Source organism: Alosa pseudoharengus, unplaced genomic scaffold (assembly GCF_046254945.1).
Source record: "Alosa pseudoharengus isolate Yale_2024_CS ecotype anadromous, Long Island Sound unplaced genomic scaffold, YU_APseudo_1.1 YU_APseudo_1.1_scf_17, whole genome shotgun sequence".
Classification (NCBI taxonomy): Eukaryota; Metazoa; Chordata; class Actinopteri; order Clupeiformes; family Clupeidae; genus Alosa; species Alosa pseudoharengus.
Window position 1 is genome coordinate 26,818,226 of NW_027468640.1, and position 20,106 is coordinate 26,838,331.

Genomic DNA, 20,106 nt, shown 5'->3' on the forward strand with positions numbered 1-20,106 from the left:
TGTGGTCTGATGAATCTTCTACAACAATGTAACCATGCCATTTCTTTAGTGATTGGATGTGGCATCTTTAAGCACATTTCAAGTGATTTTATAGTACTAAAACTGATTGGTCTTATATCTTAAAGCAACATTATGAAACAATTTGCATCAGGTAACTAGCTTTAGAGTCTACACATTAATTTTGATGCATGTGAAAGACTGCTACACATTCGTCATTCTTGCCAGCCATACAGGAAAAGCTCTCAATTGTGTTCCAGGCAACAAAAATAAACAAAATCTTTCACAGCACAACATTGCTTACTCGATCACCAGATAATGTGTTAGCATTTTAAGCTCGCTAGTAAATTGTTGCAGTGTTGCTTTAAACCACACATTAAAAAGATCTCCACAACAAAGACCTGCCCTTATGGAGACACCTATTAACCATTCAACAGACCACCACTTCAAAACACTGGTTTTGTAAATACCAATTTGTCTTTTATTTGAAAGCTCAGAACTGCAAAGTCCAGGGGGGGGGACTTAGCTGCTGCCCTGCTTGGCAGCCAGTCTCTTGTCTCTCTCCTCGGCAATGGTGAGGCGGATACCCTTTCCACGGGGGATGGACACCCATGGCTTCATGCCCTGTTAGGGAGAGCACAAGACGCGCAGGTTAATTCACCACAAAACCAGCATCGCAACACACATAACTGAAGTACACCAATGAATGAATTCACACAACGACTTCATGCAAAGATCACCGAATTATGTTCAAACAGATTGAGGAAGAGTCCCAACCTTAAAATGCTGTACAATTTGCATTATGCAGTCAGTAAGAATGCCACTTATGGACATGTACTCAGACAATGTTCCCACACTGGAGGTCGCAAATTGGTTCTCACACTGCCCCTCAAGAAATGCTCTGCAACTTTTTATGGATATTATTCACCCACTCCTTGAAAGCAAAACATTTCCGAGTCCCGCCAATAATTCCAGTTTCTCCCCCACATTAATGTTTTCCACATCATTTCGTAAGGACGCAGCTAGCAAATCATAACACATTTCCTTTCATTTCTGGTAAATTCATGTCGCCATGGTAATCGTTCAAGGCAAACCAACCTTCTGGGAAATAAGCTTATTTGCCAACTACATTTAATTCTCTTCTCTGTATGTGCAATAATTAAGCCTGACACAATTAGCCAAGCTTAGCATAATTCACTAGAAGTGGATTAGACCAGTTAGCTTATAGGTCCCTTCCTTATAGATTGGCCACACAAACACTGCAACTTCAACACCGGTGAAAACAAAACGTGATCATAGTAGTAGTCATGTCTCCCAAAATGACAGATGTTCCACCTGCTTGAGAACATATGCCAATTCAAATGTTTGATTTGCTAAGATTGTAACAAGTATACAACACCAGCTATGCCCAAGATGACCAAAAACATAACCCAACCAAGAAATATATAGATTTCTCCTATGACCACCCTAACCAATGCATGATTCAATACATCTACCAAGCCTAATCAGTCCTCATTTTCAGACACGTTCATTCACTCCATCAGATATTTTCACCCCCTTCTCACCTTGCCAATCACAAAGATGTTGGAGAGCCTGGTGGCAAAGCTTGTGCCACTGCTGTCCTTGACGTGAACGACATCGAAAGATCCAGGGTGCCTCTCCCTGTTGGTGATCACTCCAATACGCCCCAAGTTAGCACCACCAGTGACCATGCAAAGGTTACCTGTCCACACAGAGGATAGTCAAGAGTTGATCAGCAAGCTCTCTGCCTGTAAAGCCTGTTATCTATTGATCTATATTCACCATTTTGTCAGCATGTCAAGAAAGTAACTCACTAGTGTCGAACTTGATGAAGTCTGTGATTTTTCCGGTTGCCAGGTCAATGCGGACTGTGTCGTTGACCTTGATACTGGGGTCAGGGTAGCGGATGGTGCGAGCATCATGGGTGACCAGGTGGGGGATGCCCTTGGTGCCAATGATGATTTTCTTCACTTTGCACAACTTGTACTACAGAGAGGAAAAAGTAAATGAAGCACTCAATTCATAACATGTTTCACACTCCAACCTTCATTTCCTACAATCCTAACCAATACTCAGTACTACCCAATTAAACATGAATCCATTAAGATGGACGCTTAACAGAATGGCCAGGCTCAATTTTGGAACTTACCTTAGCCTCCTCATTTGTGATGCGGTGGACGGTGAAACGTCCCTTCACATCATAGATCAGACGGAAGTGTTCACCAGTCTTCTCAATGCTGATGACATCTGTTTTCAAAATTAATATATATATAAAATAAATATGAATTAAACATGTCCAAACTTTTGTCTCAAAGCCATTAAATCCATCACTGACAAGATGATCCAAAAGCAAAAAAGCTGCGCTGTTGGCATTTCAAATCTATGTATAGCAGTGTTTCCTAAACTGTGAGGCGAGGAGTGGGCAAAGGGATTACAGGGAGAGGGGGGAAAAAAACATAAGAAACCTAAACCCACTACTACAGGACACATCATACAGAAGTGCTCTTAAAACCAAAGTAACCTATACCTAACCTGCTTGGTGGTGAGGCTGACAGGGCCTACCATTTAGTTAACTGTTTATGGAAGAAAGGTTAATTAGTCTATTACGGCCAAAATGAACACTACATGCATTGGTAACCAAACAAACATTTTAAACAAAACTAACTGAAGCATAAATTGGAACTGAACACATTTTACATATTGGCAATTAAACACTATTTAACAGAAGCCATGTAGCAACTGCTAGGCACTGTGTTATGACAAATGGAAGGTAAGGTGATGATTTACATTTTTTGCACCAAGGTGGCACAATATTTCTTTAACCGTCAAAGGGGAATCCGCCATGAAAAATGGACTAGAGGCTATAGTCATCATACCACACAACACTTCTATGGCTAGCAACAACCTACCCCTTTATGTGGGCTTTCCACATGTACCCAACAGAACATCATATACAGAACATACTTTGAAGACATAAATTCTCATTTGTAACGACCATGCAACACAGCATACTACATATTAAGATACTCAATGTCGTGAGTCAAACTATTTTATATTTACTTTCTCTTGACTGATCCATTGATGTTGAAGTTATTGGACCACTGACTTGTGGTCAACTGGTGATCTACTAAATGTTACTTTAAATGTCTACCAAAGTACCATGTGATAAGCAAAACCTGTTTCACTCATTTGTGGGGTATGTACAGCAATCCTCTCACCCCCTTTGGAACATTGTGAACACATGACCATGTGCAGTTACTACCTTTTGTGCAAAGTAACGCTTCAAACTGAATGTGTTAACTCGGCACATCACACATACAGAGAAAGACTACACAACTTCAGTATAGGGATGCACGATCATTTGTCATTGCTCAAATAGTATTATCGGCACACAATATTCATGATTGATAATAAATCGGTGAGACTACAACTTATTTGGGTTCCAGAGGATGCATCCTGCAAATCTGCTCGAAAAGGCCATACCCCAAATTGGCATTTAACATTACCAGTATGTTACAATATCCATATTGATCATGACTGTCTACATTTTTAAAGTAGATATTTGGGGTGGATTGAAAGTAAATGCTCGAGACCTTGATCTATAACAAGGCCACCACAATACGACTATTAGGTTTTATTTTGGTGGAAGTGAACATCCTTGAGATGTAAAAAGTGGTGTGTATAGCCGTGTTGGCATCAGCAATCAGCCAAGATGAGTTTAAACATATCAGCAGAATTCCAATATTGTGCATGCCCTACTTTAGTTTCAACACTGTGGGCAATGTCACTTGCCACCATCCACATCCAAACATGTGGGGAGTACTCACCCATGAAACCAGCAGGATAGGTCACGTCTGTGCGGACCTTGCCATCAATCTTGATGAACCTCTGCATGCATATCTTCTTGACTTCATCTCCTGTCAGAGCATACTTCAGGCGGTTCCTCAGGAAGATGATGAGAGGCAGGCATTCCCTGAGCTTGTGAGGCCCAGTGGATGGACGAGGAGCCTGGGGACAACATTTACTCCATTTATTTAATTGTTACACATAAGACTATCCGATTTTCGACATTCCACAACTTTTAGACTTTCCACCATTCAAATCACAAATGTATTACCACTAAAGGAATATATCGGTTCGTGGCAAAATACTTTCTATAAAACAGCTAGTGAGCAAACCAATTTAAGTGTACTTACAAATACTCCAGTTAGCTTGTCAAGCATCCAATGCTTGGGCGCCGCAACACGCTTCAGGTGCTTCTTCGGTCCTCGGGCCTTTAATTGTAAGAAAGAATAGTTATTGTATGTACATATACTAAACCGATAAGTACCCAAAATGCCCACACAACACGCAGTCAGTTTTATAAGTATAACAACCAAGTCAAAGAGCTAGCTGTTAGCCGACGCTATGCTACCAAAATCAGCTAAGCAATGTTACCGTTACTGAACTGCTGGTCCAGGACTGCGGCCTGGTTTTCCAGCTAACATTGCACAGACATACTTCCTACAATAACATTCAAATTCATTCCAAAGAGCAGAACATTTAACAAAATCTGTAAGCAACATTATACTAAAGCAGCAAGTTAGAAAATTATGTCGCTTCCCGGTAAGTTAAGTGAAATGACACACCGGTCATATTATTCGGTAGCCACATCAATGATCAGATGGCTAGCGTTTGCAGCTAGCAGAACAGTCCCCTTTCTTTATCAAATATCTAACTTGTCGTATAAGTCGTTTTGCTTCAATATACATGGTTATCGGTAGTAAACATGCATAGAAATAGAAATTGTTGGAGGAAATAAACTTTAGAACCACGGAATAGTTGATGATTTAGGATAAAATATATGAGAATTTCGGAGGCTCAGCTACTCACCATGTTGGAGTATGCAGAAAAGGACTACCCACTTCCTGGCAAAGGAACATAAGGCCATCTACGGCACGCCTAGATGGCCAAACTGCGCAACCGTCACAGTGTGTACATTTTCACGACAGATCAGATATCTTATGTGTTATTTGTGATTTAATTGTGATTAACTACAAAAATCAACAGCATTACTGTCAGGGTAATTATCTCTATACCACCACAATACTACTGACCATATGGACAATGAATTCGAAAAATGTCTACATTTCACACATTTAGTACCACTTTCTATTTGGTTTTTCCATTTTTATTGTGTGCAATTTCTTTTTTTTTTTTTCAATTTCATTTTTTTTCCCAGTTTACTCAACTATTCTTCATGTTCATTCAAAACCTACATGGCTTTTTATCTGGAAATCCCAAACTTTAACAGACTTCCTAAAATTGGAAGATTTCAAGACGGTCCCTCTGCAATGGCTTCATGGGCATCTTGCAAAATGACCGCTAGATGGTGCCATAATAAAATGCATTATGCTGCAAATGTGGTTGACTTGTTTTTTTCAGGGATGAGCCTAACTGCTAGTCCAAAATGTAGTGCGAACATAAAACTGATAGAGTACAAGTTCTTACTGTTTAATCAAACATACAAACAAACCCCATGGTGTATTTTAAACAGGTGTAATACAAAATCACAAACATTATGTCAACATAAACAAAAAAAATAACCAGCAAACAACGTCCTCCTCAACGTTTTCAGCTAAGAAGGTCCAGACTAATTTATTTTTAAAAATATTCCTCTATACAAACATTTGACTATGATCATGTGGCATCTATGTCAAACTGTTTCCCCAGCTGTAGAAATTCAGTTAAGAGGAAAGCAAAGAGATACACAAAGACATAAAACACCTTGTTTTTCCACAATGACACATGAAAAGAACATATCAAAATCCAAAATGCTTTAGGCCTAGGTTGAGAGCAAGTGTTGACTATTCAATCAGAGGACATGACCAGTATCACAACGGCTGAACTGAGCAACTTCCCAGTTAGGCCTTCTTATTGTTTTCAATGCCCACATATTCAGCATAGCCCCTCAGGGCATTACACCATAATCAGGGTGTCCTCGCATTCATTCAGGTGTAAGACCATCCATTCAGGTCTTAAAGGCATTCTCAAAGGCCGCCATTTTGGTTGCTATGTTTGAGTTCAACAGCTATCGAATTACACCTCTCCCTTCTGTGCCCCTGAAGAAAAAAAGAGTATATATATATATATACTTAAGTAACATTAATTGGAATTGTTTCTCCATGCTTTCCATGTACAGGACCAGGACTGTTGTTTTTTAGTGTCATCTCCCGGAAAGCTATGCACTTAAATTGACATTGGATTGGATTAGAATAGCGTATTACAAAATGTTGTAGGCCATTTTGACTTGCCCCGAAAAGCATAACAAACATATAACCCTTGTGAGTGCCTCAGACTTCTGAAACTTTTTCCAACTCCAAACTGAAGAGCATCAGAGGGACACCCCTTCACCCTAGCAGCACTCCTTGTGAATTGTTTGTGGCTGTATGTCACAGCCAGTCTGGGGAATGAGTATACACATATAGTAGGCCTACAGATGACTCATCAAGCCAAATCAATCAACAGAATGATGATTTTACACTTGTTTCTAATAGATTAAAATTATGAATATGCCCTCAAATAATTTGGATTGAGATCACTTGTAAATCTTATCTGCACCAAAACAGGAAACTGTGCAAATGTCTGTGCCCAAAATGTTTGTGCCTTTCTGATAACACTTTCAGATCCATCATATAGACAAATCTTAAATATGTCTATTCCCTCAAAACGGCTGAGTGGAGATACAGTGGTGATGGGAGAATTGTCTCTGTGTCTACACAGGTCAGCATCCAGCAGGTATATCTGAGATCAAATCAAACTCATTCTGGCCAAGCCAAAGCTCTGGTAATTCCTTAGCCTGGTCTAAGCCCAGCTCCACCGCCAAGGACATCAGCACTTCTTCATCCACAGGGTCTAAGTCAATAGTCCCAGGACTCTGGGTCTGAGGTCTGTGTGACTCTGGGACTGAGGTCTGAGTGATACCCAATGGTCGCATCCCATAGCCTCTCGAAGATATGTTGGCTGATCCTGTTGTAGCAGCAAGACTCTGATAATGGCTGTTGAGTTTCTGGAGTTGCATGCTGGCAAGCAGGTGTGGGCCAGACTGCAGGCAGAAGGGCTGAGGTTTCCCCATGGCTGGAGTTCCGCTGTGGAGAGGTGAGGGTGTGAACTGTGAGCTGGTCTTTCCAGGGCCGGGGTAGTGAAGAATGGTCAGTGAGTCAGAGTCTTTCATGGTGTAGTCGTCAGGGAACAGAAAACTCATCACCGGAGGGCACCTTTGGAAGGAAACAGATACAGAATGTTGGTGATGTTATCAACCTGACATCAAAGGCTCCCTCTGGAAGACAACAATAACAACAACAACAACAACAACAATATCTGATCTACACACCACTATCCCACTATCTTATCCTGACTAAATTATTCATGATTACTGTGTCTGTTACGGCAGGTGATTTGATTATACCTTCGGGCCAAGTAATCATAGGTCTAAGTTTGAAAAGCTTGGAACACACAGTATCAAACTCTGTCTCAGTTCTAAGAAAGGTAATCATTAATGATTATGCCAACCTCTGAACGCCCCCATAACACCATCCACCACCACACACACACAAAGCCTATTTTTAGTTAAAATGGAATTGCTGGAATTGTTGGCGCTGGAATGTTCATGGAAAAATACATTCGGCTAAACAGCAGTGATACACATTTTTGCAGTCCCACACCACTGTGTTTTATTTGTCCCTTAAGTGTATATCTAAACTTTAAAAACATGCAGGCATTTTCTAAAACTATTAAGGAACCATAAACTCACGAATCATAAATTAACAGAAATGTTAATGACACAAGCGAGCACCATATTCTATCTTTTGGATACAGTACCATGGACTGCATTACGCACTCATGTGAATCAGATCTTTGCGACTTTGACAGTTGAACATGAGTGCCAGATCATCACATGAACATTTACCATTTTAAATGTAGGAACTAGCTTTATTGTTAAGCGTGTTAATCAATCCCATTCTCCCATAATTCAATATTTCTCGTTAACTATTAATGATTCTTATATAGGCGGCGTCTTCCTCTTTAGGTTGCCTGCATAACTAATCAACAAACTATTATTTAGTTAAATTAGAATAAAAGATAACGGTTAACTGCAAACTTACCTGTAGAATAGATAGCCCAATCTACCGTTAACCCCACAAAGAAGAAATACGGCTTATTATCCAGAATGAACACAGCAGTACCAAACATTTATCACAGTACAGAATTTAAGCGAAGTATCCTGCATGCGTAAAAAATGAAATTAGCACAAAACTAAAGTCAAGAAAGTGAGTTGTTAGACTTAAAGGAAAACGGCTTGACTAAATTAATAGTTTTAGTTCAAGGATTCATTTAGGCTATTTTGTCCAAACTCTCACTCAGTGTAGTATGAGCAACACTAAGTGAACCGGGTTAAGAGCGCCACCCATGCGCTGGCCGTTCGGTCTCTTGACACCGGTTTTTTTTTTTTTTTTTTTAAGAAAAACATTGTGACATTGAGGTAACATTCAAGCATGCCATGTAGACTGTCAATTTTATTATTTTAAGCTATAGCCTACAAATGCAGCCTGACAAGATATTAATTTAAAACAGACCCTAATCTAATACTGTCTTATACCATCTAAATTATTTTTACATCATTAATCCCATTTACAGTACCTTGCAAAAACATTCAACCCCTGAAAGACATCATCATATTCTCGTTTACAGGCCTACTTAGCCAGATGCTTTCCCACTATTTTCATTGTGATCATGAACTCAACTGATACTGTATTTTCCAATGGCTAAATATGTCTACAAAATGTAAGAATAAATGAAACAATTCTGCTGGCTTCAGTATTCAGCCCCTATGCAATGACTTTATGGCCACCCTTCAAGAGGCCAGTTTTATATAGCTTTTTAGATTGTGCACCTGCAGAACCTTGATTCTAGCCACCGTTTCTCAGGGTTAAGTCTGGATTGTGATATCTATCAGTTTGCTTCTGCATGAGGTCCTTGGTTTGAGAGATGGACATCTGGGTGGTGCGGTGTGATGCAACTTCCACTTACTTTTTATAGACCCAGTGGTGGTCAATTGGGCATCAAGACTTCGACCATAAAAACACTGTCCTAAACAAACAAATAAAGGCCTCAACATGTGTGGTAACAGTAATAGGCCTAATACTAGAGTTACGAGCATTAGATATATCCAACAACAAACTTTACCAGGTTGGTTTACAGTCAAAAAGATTAACATGTCCCTGTGTTGAATACATTCACAAGCCACTGTAACGACAATGCAGGTGAGGGCTGCTATGCTTTTGAGGGCAATAAATTATGTAAATAGATAGCATGTTCACTCAGCTTAGAAGATGAGTACATAAATTAAGGTACATGAATTAAGAGTTAAGTAAAACACACATGTCAAACACATATGGAACAGCCTATTTAAAGGTGATGAGGTCCTTGACTGTAACACATAGTTTTAAAAATAACTTTTTGTCTTGCATAGTCCTGGCCCTAAAATGAGAAACAAAGCAATACGTCTCTGGCCGAGCCAATTGGCAATTCAATCCAAATCACAACATTACCGGCATTGTACTTCTCTTAATAAATACTATTATGAGATCAAGTGAGTGAGGTTGTTACATTATTACAAAGGCATGCATCATTATTTCCCGTCTAGCTTTCCAGGAGGTGCATCCCAAATCTTGAACACAGTTTCTACAAAAGGAAGTGTGAGCTACTCTGATACCTAGCTAAAAAAGGCTGCCCAAGTGTATTACATCAAAGACATAGCATATGTGATTTTGTGTAAAAAGTATTTAGTTTCCTTACAATAAGCATTTCATGATAATTCATGAATTCATTTACTAATTGGAATCAGTTAAATTTGCTTTAACATTAGTTAACTTATCTGATACATACAGTATAATACATCATACTAGAGCCCCATTCTGAAACTGAATCAACTACCACTACCCTTTAAAGGCCAACGCCTACTGGCGGCATCTGACGCCCGTCAACTGATGCCAAAGTTTAGAACTCCATTACCTTTAATGGAGCAAAGCCTATTGGCGGTGTCTGACACGCATTGACACGAACGTTTAGAAAATTGTCTCTCTTGAGCGTCAAATCCATAGATGCGAATGTTGTCGCCAGTGGGTGTTGGCCTTAAGTTTGCCACTCTATTTGAGGTTACACTGGCCTCTGTGGAGGGCCACTCCTATTTAATGGGCAGGACAGCCTAAATAAATAGGCGACATGTGGAAAAACCTTACCACTTTACAGTACCCCAAAAATAAAAAGGCAAGCAAATATTTATTTACAGTTTTACTTAGAAAAAAAGGAAGGTAGTATGCTTAAAGGACAATGTTACTTCCGTCAGTCATAAAGCTGACCAAAGTTAAAGACAAATAAGAAAAAAATCATGCACACCCTTTGACAACATTTGTACAACTATAGCCACCGAACAATTCATTCAATCTCAAAGACAGCATGAGTTATGACTTTATCTGCACACGGGATTAGGAATTTATGATGGTACATATATTCATATATACAAAAAAAAAAAAAAAACATCATGTCATCATCCACAGTAACCATAGCAGACTTCAGATAGAAAAAAGTCTTAGAAGATTTAGACACTACTTTCCGAGGGAACAAATGCATGATAGCAGAATTTTGGTCCATCCATGCTTTTTGTGTGTTTTTGGATAAAAAAAAAGAAAAAAAAAAGAAAGAAATGTTGAAAATGGGATTTAAAAATCTCTATTCCCCGTGTGTACATTAAAATAGATTCCTGGAAACATTGGAGTGATGTTTTCTAAAGTTCCCCTCTGGCTCCCGCCTCCACATACTGTCTTCATTAGGCAAGTGGGCCTGATTTGGAAACATGAGCCCAGGGCCCACTCTTAAACTACATTCTTCAGATTCCCTGTAAACAAGCAGAAGAGGGATTGGGGAAAAGCTCGGTTAAAATTAGATCATGGAAAGGGTTATGCAAAACACCCACAAGAAATCAAAATGTTTGAAAACAAGCATGCGAGTTGAGGTCATCTGATTGTTGACATAATTGAATATTTATGATCCAATCAAATAGCTGAATCAAATCCATGTATGTCATATACAATTCAGGAGTATCCATCAATCAATTAGGTTACTTTATATTTGTGAAGAAACTGTGTTTCTGTAGCTAGGCTCGTGGAATAGGGTGCCAACACCATTGACGTCATTTCAAACTAAGGGCTTTTGCGCCCACTTCAGGCGTATTTGTTTCGCAACGTGCGTGTAAAATCATTGCGAGGTATGTACAAACAGGCCGCAATGATGTAAAAGCGCAAACTGCCTGTCGCGGGAGCTGACAATGGCAGATTGCGTGTTTCATGTCATGCATATGCATTCATGGGAGGATCCAGGGGAAAGTGGGAGTTTAGCGTAAAAAGATGGGAGGGGAAGAGTAAAGAGTGCCTAATTATGTATTCCGCGGTATGTACAAAGACTACTCCTAAAAGCGCACGTCTATTCTGCGCCTAAATACTTCCGCCTTGTAAAAGCAGGTATTAATCCAAATTGCAGTTCAATGCGTCAATAAGAGAACCGTTCAGAGACAACAGAATCGTTATTTAGAGCACCAGTTTTGCAAGTCTTTGTACTATCAAAAGCAACATTAACTTTCGTTGGTCTTTCAAATGTCTTACTTTCACGTCATTCACTTAAACTTTCCTACTTGCTAGATTTGACCAATCTTCCATAGCCTACGTTCACAAGTAGTTTGAGTAGAACTACTGATCTTCATTATCTCCCTGCTTGTTGACATCTTATCATGTATGGTAGGCCTATTATTTCATAATCGCTAAATGTTTGATTCTTTTTAATTGTCATCAGTTAACTTCATTCAACTGCGCTTGTATGTAGGATCTGCCATTCAGTTGTGGACGTTCGTAAATTGCGTTTATGGGCAGAGAAAGGCAGAGAAGGCGCAGTTTACACTAAGGATTGAACGATTGATAAATACGACGGAAACTTGGGTCTGTCAGCGTTCGCAAACTGCGGTTTGTCCATGACGCTGATAACGTTACGTTCGCAAATGTACGTACATCTGGTCCTCAGAGAGATCACAAATACAGATTAAATTGTATATCTAACTTTGAGCAAAATCTATTAAATGAATAATGTAAATGTTGATATGTGGCAAATATTTTTCAGGGCTGGACATGTTGACATTTCAGCAGAAGATGGAAAATATTGCTAAACACCATGAAGAATCACATAATTCACAACACATTATACCATGTAAACAAAGTGACATGATTATTTCCCGAGGAAGCCAAGAGCCAAGAAATAAGACTAGATATGACTAGTTGGCATAGTGTTCCTCAAAAAGCACCTCAAAAAGTGTTCTGCAACAAACACAAAATCAGAATGATTGAAATCTCTGAGCTTCGCTGAAATGACAGGTAGCGGTCGTGGCTGGTACCTCTGATGGTGTTGATGACTCTGTCTATCTGCTGGGCATCGTTGCGGTCAGGTCTGCAGCTTGGGCTGATCTCTAGTGAGTAATCAGGTCCGTACTCAGTGAAGAACTGGACAGAAACCACACACAGGAACATTTCAGCACAAACTATTTGTCATAGAGAAATCAATATTTATTTGCCTAGTGGGAAAAAAGAATGCTTTCTGTGGCAAACAGCCTCCATTCCAGTAAAGAGCAGTAGACATCACCAGCAAGCATCTCTAACTCCAATCATAGAGCCTGTTTAAATGATCTTATTACCTCACTTAAATTACCTCACTGTAAGTGGAGAAAGAATCTGATGCAAATAACAGGTCTGGTGACCAGTTGGTGTTCTATATTATCAGGTGCATCTGACGGCCAAAAAACTGGAACTACTTTGTAGGTGTCCAAATATGTAAAGTCAATAAAATAATGGGAAATTAAATTTCTAAAGAATAGGAAATAGGACATTAAACCAAGCAGTGGTATAATAATATTGCTAATATTCTTATTTATAGTTTTGTCCAACACCTGTGCTCTAGTGTCCGTATGATCTAGAGTATGATTTTGGCCAGTGAGTTAACTATCCCTTTCTTTTTCTCTTGATCCCTGAATGAGCCTGTTGTGTGCGTGCTCCAGTTACCTCCGGTCCGTATGGGTCTGCATTGTGTGTGTGTGTGTGTGTGTGTATACTGTATGTGTGTGTGTGTGTGTGTGTATGTGTGAGCAGTCTGGATATGGCCCTCTTACTGTTACAGGAATGAAGCAGCTGGAGGAGCAGAGCCTTCAGGTACAAAGTGCTTTTTGTTCCACTCCTTCCTCCCTCATCTTCATTCCTCCACTCATTTACCCCATTTCTTATCCAACTTTCCTTTTACTCATACCCCAGTCTTTTGGTCATTTCTTTCCCCTTTCCTCAGATTAGGGATTCTTCCCGTAAATAAGAGTGTTTTGTTTTGAGAGGGTGGACATATTGTACTGTAATTGCACTGCTGAGTAGGGTAGGCAGTGGGGTGGCTAGTGGGTTAGCTCTTTCGTGGCTTGATGTGAGAAAGAAGGGAAGCTGAAATGAAGGAGAAGAGTGTTGTGCTGTCACAGAGAGGACAAGGGAAAACAGCAAAGTGTGGTTATGGGCAGGGAAAGATTATTGTATTACAGCCTGTACAGGAAGAAAGGGGGGGGGGGGGCATTCAGTTTCACAAATGTCTTTATAGACATTTATGGTTTGGATGGGGTGATATACAGTGGGGAGAATAAGTATTTGAACCCATGCTAAAGTTGACTAAAAAGAAAAATATAAAAACATCTGTTAGAAATTGATCTTAATGCCTTAATTAAAACAAATAGTAAAAATCTAACCTTTAAGGACACCAATTTTCTTAGTGAATGAAGAATGTATCGTAAATAAATAAATGTTCTTCCTTAAATTACAGGGGCAATAAGTATTTGACCCCTATGTTAAATTCCCATAGAGGCAGGCAGATTTTTTATTTTTAAAGGCCACTTATTTCATGGATTCAGGATACTATGCATCCTGATAAAGTTCCCTTGGCCTTTGGAATTAAAATAGCCCCACATCATCACATACCCTTCACCATACCTAGAGATTGGCATGGTGTGTTTTTCAGTTAGCCTATTAGCTGGTTTGATTTGCATTGAACCCAATGAGCATTTTAGTCAACTTTAGCATGGGTTCAAATACGTATTCTCCCCACTGTAATATTGTTTCTATTAATACAGGATGTTATGCTTCATCAACAGGACATTGACATTATCATGCATCTACAATTGACAACAAATTCAGGTCAAAATGGTTGAAGAGCATGGCATAGTCTGTAGCAGTTAAGCATGCCCAAGAGCATGGCATAGTCTGTAGCAGTTAAGCATGCCCAAGAGCATGGTAGTCTGTAGCAGTTAAGCATGCCCAAGAGCATGGTAGTCTGTAGCAGTTAAGCATGCCCAAGAGCATGGCATAGTCTGCAGCATTTGAGCATGCCCAAGAGCATGGTATAGTCTGTAGCATTTGAGCATGCCCAAGAGCATGGCATAATCTGTAATAGATGAGCATGCCCAAGCCGCACAAGGGCCAGTGCTCCCAGAGAGCCACTTGGGGTTAAGTGCCTTGATTAAGGGTACAACCCACAACTTCTGTGGCTACTGCAAGCTAGCCCAGCTCCTCAACCACTAAATTACCATAACAACAACAACAACAATATCTGATCTACACACCACCACTGCCAGACCGAGACCTTTGAAGACATGATAGAGGAAGCCTTTCAAAGGAAGAAGTTAAAGTATGCAGAACTGGTAGCAAGAGCAAGGGAACGAGGCTGGCAAGCAGTCGAGACCAGTGGAGATTGGTGCTAGAGGCTCTGTAGCCAAGTCAGCCACAACACTTCTGTTAGAGTTTTGGTTTTTGAGGGCAATAACTGAAAAGAGCTGTGAAGGAGTTGAAGCCATACATTAAATACTGATGAAGAAAGGTGTTTCGTTGATAACCCCAGTGAATTTCTCACAAAGGTTGCTCTGTTAGTGATGTGTTTTTTCCACCATGTAGGTTCTTTGATTAGGCATTTGGGCTATTGGTAGCGCATATAGCCTTATTGAAAGCCATTAAGGATTCCAGGTTCAACACGCGCAACCAAAAAGGATGGCAGATTTGGCCAAACACAGGATGCATATCTTGTGCTAATGATTAGAGCAGTGTTTCTTAACTGGTGAGTCGGGATCCAAAAGTGGGTCACAGAACAATTCTGTGTGGGTCGCGACCAATGTTGGGAAAGTTACTGAAAATTAGTAATTAGTTACAGTTACTTCTTTCAAAAGTAATTGAATTACCTTACCAATTACTGTATATCAAAAGTAATTAGTTACTAGAGAAAGTAACTTTTGAGTTACTTTTAAGTCTGCTTTTAAAATGTCAATATGAATCAATATGAACAGAACCGAAGTCACACAATAAACCTAATTTTTAGACCTATTTATTGTAGTTTCAACGGGCCTTCAAATCAATAGCCTTGTGCATGAGTTCTCAAACTTTTTCCGACCACAAAACATTCTACAATGCATGAAGGCTTCCCTGACCTTGTTTTGTGCCACCCTTACCATCTAGGTGGTTTGATAGATATGTACAGCACACTGCCTACTGCTTGCCTTCTACTACTGCATGGTATGCATGGTGGTGCACTGACACTGAATTCTGCAATATAGTAAGTTATTATTATCATTATTATTGCAATCCTTCTGTAGGCTACATGGAATGAGTTCAATGGGATGTAATGTGAAACAATGTTAAATGGCTTATTTTCAAAGCAGTTATTGTCTGCTCACACACACATACAACCTTAGGTTATCCTCATCCTGCTTTGAACACAGTTGTATTATATAGCATTTTAAGCACCACCAGTTTGGGAAAAGCCTGCGCTTCACAAGTGCTGACCTACCGAAATAAGTTCTGATGCGCATCCGAGGGTTTGGGGTTGTCGCGCACTATGCAGAAGGTTACTCTTCGGCTGATAAGGTGTTTCAGAGAGAAGTTGCATGTTCTGTCGCAGACAAATGAATCCATAACACCACGGACGTCAATTCCGATGTAAACATACTGTGCAAATAACTCAAGTCGCTGTAGTATGTACGGTAGGCTATTTGGAGGTTTCTTTATCTGGTAAGTGAAATCTGCATTTTCCTCTCGAGTTAAACGTGTGCTTGCTTGTGCCAAGGCTATATATAGGCTACTGTATGTAGGCCTATTGGTGTTGTGGCTATGTTAATGAGAAATTGATATAACGAAGCTTTTGCGCAATAGGCGAAAAAGAGCAGAGATAAAATAAACAACAATGCGCTTTTACTGTAGTGGAGCTTACGAGATGGAAACGAAAGGGAAAAGGCTTTTAAGATCCCCATTTAAATTGTAGCCTAATGCACTCGTGTGTGTTTTAGCATAAATACGAAATAAGGAGGAATGTGAGGAGGCTCCTATTAAATGTAAAGAATGCATCTGCAATCTAAACATGTACACAATGGCTGGAAACACAGCTAATGTCGGGAGACGTTAGATCAGAAGCAGCAAATGTGCATCTGTCATCTTGTCTGCAGTCGTTCATTCAAGATCAACAGAGTAACGCAAATAACGAACTCTATGAAATTTCAGTAATTGTAATTGCGTTACTTGATTTACAAAAATACTTCGTTACATGCTCGTTACCACTAAAAGTAGTGGAATTACAGTAACGCGTTACTTTGTAACGCATTACTCCCAACACTGGTCGCGACTTAATAAACATGGGAAATTGTGGGTCCCAAAGCAAGACCAGTTAAGAACCAATGGATTAAAGTGCCTCACACAAAGGCTAGATCTATCAACTTCACATGCATGTCATACCTAGACACGTACAACTAAAAAGAGATTAGCGATGTAGTGACTAGATGTCAGGACCCCCAAACTTTTCCTGAAAGTAAACAATGTCAATGGCCCCAGTGTATACATTGTACTGTTTATAGACTAGACTAGCAATATTACAGTAAGTCTAGCTAGCTACTCCAAGGGGTATAGAGTGGGGATTCCCTTGGGAGTACAACCCAGGCTTGAGTAGGGATTGAGGGTAGTCCTCTAGGTATACAAATCCAGACTAAGGTTAAAGGTAGGAATTGGGATATGAACCCTGCTCAACTTGTAGGCGCCCAAAGGGAACAGCATAAAAAATGTACTACCGTACTAGAGACAAGAGTTCAAACAACCACCAGCACTGAGAAACTCTTCCACACCAAAAAATGTCAAAAGTAGCATTGAGTTGATTTGGCTAAATAATCAGGGTTAAAATAAGACAAACTACAAAACTGATAAACAAATGGCAAAAGGCCATATGTCCCATCCTCACAACAGTCTGTCTGACTTTGTTTTTCCATCACCCCTTGACTGAGGCTCAGTACGTGCACAGAGCAGTCCCGTGTACACACAGAGCGTCTGTATTTCAACAGCATCTCTTAATGAGGTTAGTACAGGTCACACACATGTTAAAAGGTCAGGTTGAAAGAAACAAGAGCTGCTTTTATTTAGCGGACAATGAAAATCTCTATCACCACTAGAGAAAGACCCTCTTTGTGAGTCTCCAATAGAAGCATGGTAAGAGGGATGATATCTACTCCCTGTACTGTACTTTGAAAAAAATACATTCACATGTGTCCAGCTCTCTTTTATGAACTCTTATGTTCACGTATGTGCGGATTTAGAAATTGCCTTTGAAAAAAAGACAATTTCAGAGTGAGGCACACGCTTTCTCTGGAAAGGTGGGGAGCGCGAAGGAGGGTCACGAGTGGTCGAGAGAAGGACACAAGTATTCCTCTGTATGTCAGTTGGGACAGAACCCCATTGTTGGCATAGCACCCCCCCCCCCTCCCCATTCCCTAAACACACAGGCGCACACACACACACACACACACACACACACACAACATTCCCCTCCAATCACCTGAAAACAGACCCATTTATTCAGAGCCAGCCGAGTCTTTGATTAGATTGGGTGACTCAGCGGAGAGTCAGCAAGATAGAGGGGTGTGTGTGTGTGGGTGTGTGTGTGTGTGTGTGTGTGTGGGGGGGGGGGGGGGGGGGGGGGTCTGGAGCAGAGGAGGGATGAGGAGAGAGGGGCTCAGGCACAGGATGGATTCTTACCTCGTGGTCAGGGATCTCAGAGGCCAGCGACTGACCCAGGACAGTCCCCGTCAGATAGGTCCAGCATCGAGCTGTGTTGGCAAGATTATAACCTCCTATTTCCGACCAGAGCATGGGGGAACAGGTGGAGTGAAAAGCAGGTGGAGAAAAATATTAACATCGAATTAAAGTCAGATATCAGATATATATCAGATATCAGATATACATAGGAGAGGTATATCAGATATACATATCAGATATACATAGGAGAGGTGTTAAATTCCTAGCACTATAGGTAGGGGATTTCCCACAGCAAATCAACAACCAAGCCTATTTACAAATCATAAGGAAGATCCCAAACAAAGCAACCTTTGTGGGCAAACAAAACGTCACAAACACAAACCAACCTCCTCCAAGCAATAGTGTGGGCAGCTCCCATTCTAAGACGTACTGTAGGCACCTGCCGACTCCCACGGGTGTCATGTTGAAAGAACACATGGGGTCACCAGCCATGGTGTCGGCCCCTAGCTGCATCACGACGGCCTCGGGGTTAAACAACGTCTGCACCTGCTGTATCACACTGAAGCAGGAGCACATCACAGCACTCATCAATTTAACAACTCTTCGATTTGTTTACCTGGATTTGGATTATCGCATCAATTTCATTGAACAGTTTGTACTTTGCTACTGAGAGTAGATAAAGTAGTACACGATAGGGGACTTAACAGTATAAAACTATTAACTACAAGTGAATTTATTCATTGATTTATCATTATGCAATTATAGTAACTAACTATATAGAGCAGGGATTCCCAAACTGTGGTACGCGAGCTGCCACTAGGGGGTACGCGAGATGAAAAGGGCAATGGCGGAAAGGAGTTAAAAATGATTAATTAATTAATACTCTAATTAATTCATAAATAATACATAATTTCGAATCGGGTTATAATGATATGGAAATGTGAAATTAAAGGAAATCATTTGTAAACTCTATAATAGGGTATGTTTTCATTAAAAAATAAGCTACACACAATAGGCTACACGTGATTTCCTGCGGGCAGCCAGAATATCTGGCGCGTTAGTTTCGTTGAAGTAGTTACTTTTTTATGTGTTGGATGGTGGGGGTACGCGAGCCGAGTCAGGATGTAGAAGGTGGTCCGCGGGGAAAACAGTTTGGGAACTGCTGATATAGAGCAATGATGGTGATGTGTTTAGGGGGGGAAATGAATAAAGGTTACTCACCTCTTAAAAACCTGAAAATACCTGTCGTCTCCAATGCCATCTTCCAGTGGAACGTTGACAGCATACCAGCGTCCTTTCCCAAGGCCTGTGTCAGTCACGTCACCTGTACCTACAGCACAAAGTCACTATGACAACAAGACCTACATCCAGAACAGCATTAGGGATGTACCGGAAAACACAAATGTGGCAAGAGTCTGTGCATGTTTCTATCTGTTTGATTATGTAAGACAAAAATGGACATTCTCCTAATCAAGAGAGGAATTGTAAATAGCTGTGAGATGCATATGTAAGGCTGGCAGGTCAACTTTTACAGAATTGACGTCTATCGGAAATTGAGATGTAATCCCCTCACCCCCATGACAAATTCGATTTTCACTCTCATTACATTTCATGTGAATTACAAGCCTTGCATTTGTGTGTTTAAAAATCTTGTCAGAAATCCAGCTATTGTTCTAAGTAGTACTGGAAAAGAAGAAATGCTTAATAAAACGTACCTGGGAAGAAGCCTGGAGAGAATTTGTGTAGTGACACAGTCATTACTTTGGATGTGAAAGTGAAAGCATCCTCAACTCCTGTGTGAATACAACAAAAACAACATTGTAGTGAAGGCAAAGACTGTTATCCCGCATAAATACAAGATACCTCAAATGTAATTACACACATGTATAATAAATATTTTTACAACTGTTATATATTACAATTA

At 40.2% G+C, this 20,106-nt stretch overlaps 3 protein-coding genes across 3 annotated transcripts in view; all 3 read right to left on the reverse strand.

The window, feature by feature from the left end:
- Positions 1-455: 455 nt before the first annotated feature.
- Positions 456-4,332, reverse strand: rps4x (ribosomal protein S4 X-linked). Its single transcript, XM_076289138.1, has 6 exons — positions 4,215-4,332; positions 3,846-4,026; positions 2,168-2,265; positions 1,833-2,004; positions 1,563-1,720; positions 456-621 (listed from the first exon to the last, which is right to left on the reverse strand). Exons 1-6 carry the CDS (start codon positions 4,239-4,241, stop codon positions 520-522), a joined length of 738 nt encoding a protein of 245 aa, XP_076145253.1. The 5' UTR covers positions 4,242-4,332; the 3' UTR covers positions 456-519.
- A 1,158-nt stretch (positions 4,333-5,490) lies between these two features.
- cited1 (Cbp/p300-interacting transactivator, with Glu/Asp-rich carboxy-terminal domain, 1) lies at positions 5,491-8,431 on the reverse strand. The gene is made up of 2 exons (XM_076289739.1): positions 8,163-8,431; positions 5,491-7,274 (listed from the first exon to the last, which is right to left on the reverse strand). Exon 2 carries the CDS (start codon positions 7,259-7,261, stop codon positions 6,782-6,784), a length of 480 nt encoding a protein of 159 aa, XP_076145854.1. The 5' UTR covers positions 7,262-7,274; positions 8,163-8,431; the 3' UTR covers positions 5,491-6,781.
- Positions 8,432-10,337: 1,906 nt separating this feature from the next.
- Positions 10,338-20,106, reverse strand: part of hdac8 (histone deacetylase 8) — a 12,169-nt gene continuing 2,400 nt past the window's right edge. The window contains exons 6-11 of the mRNA XM_076289139.1: positions 19,898-19,975; positions 19,404-19,512; positions 18,569-18,741; positions 18,183-18,277; positions 12,497-12,602; positions 10,338-10,954 (exon numbers count right to left, since the gene is read on the reverse strand). Coding sequence (XP_076145254.1) covers positions 10,932-10,954; positions 12,497-12,602; positions 18,183-18,277; positions 18,569-18,741; positions 19,404-19,512; positions 19,898-19,975 — 584 coding nt within the window. The 3' untranslated portion in view covers positions 10,338-10,931. The remainder of the gene's footprint in view (positions 10,955-12,496; positions 12,603-18,182; positions 18,278-18,568; positions 18,742-19,403; positions 19,513-19,897; positions 19,976-20,106) is intronic.